Consider the following 5,080-nt stretch of genomic DNA (forward strand, 5'->3'; position numbering starts at 1 on the left):
GGCCCAAGTCGCCAGCTTCTGGACGGCCGCTCACTGCGGCTGCTGGCTGCTCACGCTGGCTGCTGGCTACACACGGTAGCCCATGGCAACCCACTACCACAGGGGCTGCAGCCTACGCCGTTGCCGGTGACTCACGGCAGCCCAACTCCAGGTTGAGCTGTTGTTCAGCATCTTAGCTGTAGAGAGCAGTGTCACTGGCCCTCATATGTGGGATCCGAACCGGGGCCCGCTGGCGTCCCAAGCCAGCTCTTAACCAACGCGCCACTCGGGCGGCCCTGTTTTCCTTAATTCTTAAGAACAGCTATAAGGGGATAGTGGTGGTAGTAATACTATTTATTCCGGAGAGAGAAAGTCTGGCTTGGAGGGGTTTGTGATTTGTGCATGGCCACGCTCGTCTAGTCTCTGGTAGAGACAGGATTTGAACTCCATTTTCTTTGACTCTCAACTCAAGCTTCTGCATCTTCTAATGTATTTTATTGCCTTCTGGACTTTTTCGGCCACATAAATCCCCATCTAGAAATATGGGAGCATATTTTCTAACCCTAGGGAATGGGCCTGTATTATGTGATGAATGACTCATATAGAATGCTCTCTAGATACAGTGCCTTATCCTCACTTCCCCTCCCCCCTCCCTATTCTCTTCTTTATCAGAAATTTGGTGTATTCTTTCATGTGAATGGTGTGTGTGTGCGTGAGATTCTGCAAGCTAAACCAATAGGTTTATAAGTAGACCATTCTTATCCTCAAGGAGCCTACAAGTTCTTTGGAAAAATAATGTCTAAAAGCAAGAAATGATGATAATAGTAATTTTTACTCTAATGATTGAAATGGTTACATAATGATGCAGTAAAAGTCGTTACAAAGTACCACCTAAAGGTTTCGAACCAACGTCCAGCTGCTCACAGTATTGATAAAGAAATTTATAGGACAGAGGAGGAGCATTTCTGGAATGGTGGCATGAGGAGCTGCACAGACCATCTCCCCAGCGAAACAACCAAAATGATTTAAAAAAACTCATTAAACCCAACTATTTCAAGTCTCTGGGAATTGTCCTAAGGACATATAGCAAGTGGAGAAACATGTATTCAAGAAAATTTACTAAGTCTCAGTGAGAACAGCAACAGCCGTGGCATTTGGCTCACAGCCTGCTCACTTCTGCCCACCCTTCAGCTCAATGTAATGGAAGCTGTGCTCCAAGCCAAGAAGATGGGGCTCCTTCTCTTCCCAGTTCCCAGGCTAGGACTGCACTTTTCCCTGGGAGGGACAGGCCACCAGCAGTTCTCCTTCCTCTTAGCTCGGTGTTGCAGGTAAGCTGTCCAAGGGCCGGGAGTTTTCTTCCTCCACTAGCCCCACTTTGTAGGCTAGAAGCTGTGTCCCAGACACAGGAGGTCAAGAGTCAGGAGGGACCTGATTGCCTTCTCCCCAGCTTGCTTGTTGGGCAGAGATTCCATGCCAGGAGAGGCAAGGTGAGAATACAGGAGCTGCCACTGCTGCTCAGTGCCCTGCTCTTAGAGCAGGAGTGTCACTCTGAGAGAAGTGGCTGTTGATCCTGCTCCAAGCTTTGAGCAGTGAGCAGAGGTCCTGTATGGCGGGCCAGCCGCCACAATTCGATCAGTACCTGAAGGGGGGAGCGGGAATTAAAGAAAGAGACACTCACTCAATTGTTGATTCGGCCGGTCTTCACTGATGGTGAAGCACTGAGTTTATTTTTCCTCACCAATATATGCAGTTTGAGTACGTGCAACACTGCAGGTACAACTACGCATTACCTCATACAGAAGCAGATCATTANCTCACCCAGGAAGAGCGCAATGATCACAATACCAACATGGGCCAGTGAAGCGACATCCTCCACAACTAGACTGAAGAACAAAAGGACAGCAACTTGTTACCCTTCCCCTGATTCCCCAGCGCTGTTCCCCTCCCCCAATTCCCCAATAGAATCTTAAAAAAATAATAAAGCCTTAACCATGTGTGTGGTCTCCCCCTGTAAGAATATGCCCCTACCCTATTGAATTCTAGAGTGACCACATGACTTGATTTGAATATGTGGGTGGTCGGAAGTGTCACTTTAGGTAGAATTTTTAAGAGCCTGAGTATGGTTCTCCATCTTTCATTTTCCTCTACCACTCCCTCTACCACTTGTACTGGCTGTGTTTCAAGTAGAGGCTGCACAGTCCTGGAGTGAAGATGACCGGAGCACAATTACAGTTGACACATGACAGATGTGAAACTGGATTGAGAAATAAACTTTTATGACTTTACATAAATCACTTGATTTTGGGGGGAGTATTTGTTGCTACAGAATAACTCAGCCCTTCCTGACACAGACCCCTTTCTCCACTTTACCCTAACCCCTAACCCCAAACCCTAACCCTAACCCTGAGAGTTCTGTGTTCTTCAGGGTGAACTTTGAACTCTGTGGACATCTGCTTTTCTCTGCTTTTTCATTTAGGCATTCTTTTAGGCAATGGTGAAGAGAAAGAGGGCTTTGGAATGAGAATTTCGAATTCTAGGCTTGGTTCTGACACTTGGTAGCTGTGTGATCTTAAGACAGATAAGATCTTATGTCTTAGTTTCCTCCTCTGTGAGATGGAAAGGATAGCAGTGTCTACCGCCTGGCTATGTTATGAAGATTCCTGGAGCTGCGCTTAGTACAGGACCTGCTTTATACATGTTAGCTACCAATACTAGCATTAGTAGGTGGAAGAAGGCTGTATTTATCAGCTTAGGCTAAGCTGTACTGCAGTAACACATGACTCCCAAATCTCAGCCACCAACACAAACAATCTAACATTACTCCCAATCTTATCCCTCCACCTTTGTTGGTTGGCTTTAGCTCAGCACCGTGACTTTTTACGGTAGAACCGAGGCCCCTTGGGAACATATTGCTCTCAGAACATGAGAGATGGTGGACTCATACAATCCGTAGAAGTGGCATGTCACTTTCACTCACATCTCATTGTCTGAGGCAAGGCCTGATGTCAGGGGGCAAGACAATACAATCTTTTTATAGAGAAACAAATAATTGGGAACAATGATAAAACCTACCACAAAGGCCTATTTTATCCTAATCGCTAGGATTAGCAAAACAACTGCAATGCATTTTTTCTTACAAGAAGCTCACATTCTAGTAAAGATAGTCATATAAATAGAAAAATTGCAGTATGGTGTGATTAAGGTGAGATGCCCAGGTTGGACAGAAGAGAGAGTCACTCTCTCTGCCTGTGGTATTAGGGGATGAGTCGTAAGAGCTTAGAGGAACTCTAGCTAGTCTCAAAAGGGAATTTGGCAATAGTGGGACTGTAATCATTGGGGCTGAGATCCTGGAGAGGGTGTCTGAATTGCTTCTGAAGGCGGTATAGCTCCTAATACCACTTGCCTTCTTGGGACCACATGAGTAGAGGACTTTAGCTTGGGCCCATCAGGAGACACAAACGCACATCTCTGATAAGACTACATGGCATACACATACAGAAAAGGAAGGCGGCGGTGGTGGTGGTGGTGGTGGGGTTATCTTTACAGAATCGTCGTGAGTCCTGGAGCTCTTCCTAAACTAAGAAGGACTCAGTTTAGACTCCCCGAACTCCTCAGAGTAGAGGACATAGTGGGATCGAACACTGCTGGAACCCTGGGCCCGGGAGGTCAGGAGCTGAGTTCTGAATGCCCAGCTGTTCTGGAAGGAGACATTCCAAGGCTCTTTCTCCACAGGCATTGTGCTGTGTCTGCTCTCTGACTCAGGCACCATGTGGCAGAGATTGATATAAGACATGGAGTTTGTACCTGAGATGCAGTCGTGGGAGGGAATTGTAAATTTTGTCACATAAGGGAGAATGGCAGGGGACAGACTTGAGGGCCTACAGGCTGGAAAGGCATGAGGGAAAAAAATCCAAGGAGACTCCATAGGCTGAGACTCCATATTTTTTGAACAAAGAGGGCGGGAGAGGACAGGATCCCTGCTGAGGAGGCGTAGGCTTCGGGCCTACACTCAAGGTCCTGCAATGTGAAATTGCTTCTCCATTCCACAGGCCCTGGCTTCATGGCAACAAAATGGGCTTTTACAAGCAAGGTTCAGAGACGTGTCCCCAGGCAGCGGAAGTCAATCTTGAGATGAAATAACTTCTACCAGGCCTTCTGGCAGAATTTCAAAACAAGCACTGGACTGACTCAGGGGCCATGGCGTTGCCTGATTCATCTGCCTGGGGAGAGCAGGAGTGGAAGATGTTACCTCTGGAGTATAGGGAAGAGATGAAGACTATGAAGAAACTGACCCAAAATCATAAAGCAAAAGGTGAGAGTTGTTGAGAGGCTGGCGAGGTGACGAGTGGGAGCAAGGCTCCAGGTTCAGCTGAGAATGCTCTAGTGACCACAACTGAGCACAGGGATTACTTCCTCCATCCCAAGGCTTAGAGGAGCTATACTGGCAGCATTACGGGAGGCCTGGTTTCTCACAGCTGCTTTTTCTTCCCCTAGGTTTGCCTTCTACTCATACCGACTGGCTCCAAGAAAAGGCAGGAAAGCCCGAAATACTGGTGAGTTGGGGTTGTATTTATTTATTTATTTTCCTGAAGCCTGGCCCATTTTCCAGAGGATAGGCATACTGTGTCTTCTCTTTGTTGGGAAGGGAAAAAGCAATTAACATTTAGGCAGTTCATGCCTGTCAGGCACTGTATTAATCACGTCATAATAATGCCTGCATTTCTATGTTTTCTTTTCCTTGTTGAAAAATATACCCAAGATTAATAGTAAGAGTCCAGGAAACTGTAAAACATACGGGATATTTTTGAAAAACTGAGATTATTAAAAAATTTTAAATATACTACTAAATTTCACTTCACAACTATACTACTTAATGATATTATCTTTTGCACTGCACATTTCGTTTTTCTTTTTTTACTGTTGAAATTTTCAAACCTGTATAGAAATAGAGAGCATAGTAATAATAGGGCCTCAGGTACCATCATCCAGCTTCAAAAATCATCTGCAAATGCCAGCCTTGCTTCATTTCTATCCCTCCCATGTCTCTCATTGAATTATTTTAGACAAATCTCAGACATCATGACAGTTTCTCCATAATTCT

The 5,080-nt window shown here is 45.7% G+C and overlaps 1 protein-coding gene across 1 annotated transcript in view; it reads left to right on the forward strand.

The window, feature by feature from the left end:
* Positions 1 to 5,080, forward strand: part of ZNF343 (zinc finger protein 343) — a 23,492-nt gene that overhangs the window by 7,820 nt on the left and 10,592 nt on the right. The window contains 2 exon segments of the mRNA XM_019645654.1: positions 4,029 to 4,291; positions 4,474 to 4,532. Of these exon segments, the coding sequence (XP_019501199.1) occupies positions 4,177 to 4,291; positions 4,474 to 4,532 (174 nt within the window). The 5' untranslated portion in view covers positions 4,029 to 4,176.

This window comes from Hipposideros armiger, unplaced genomic scaffold (assembly GCF_001890085.2).
Source record: "Hipposideros armiger isolate ML-2016 unplaced genomic scaffold, ASM189008v1 scaffold_94, whole genome shotgun sequence".
Classification (NCBI taxonomy): domain Eukaryota; kingdom Metazoa; phylum Chordata; class Mammalia; order Chiroptera; family Hipposideridae; genus Hipposideros; species Hipposideros armiger.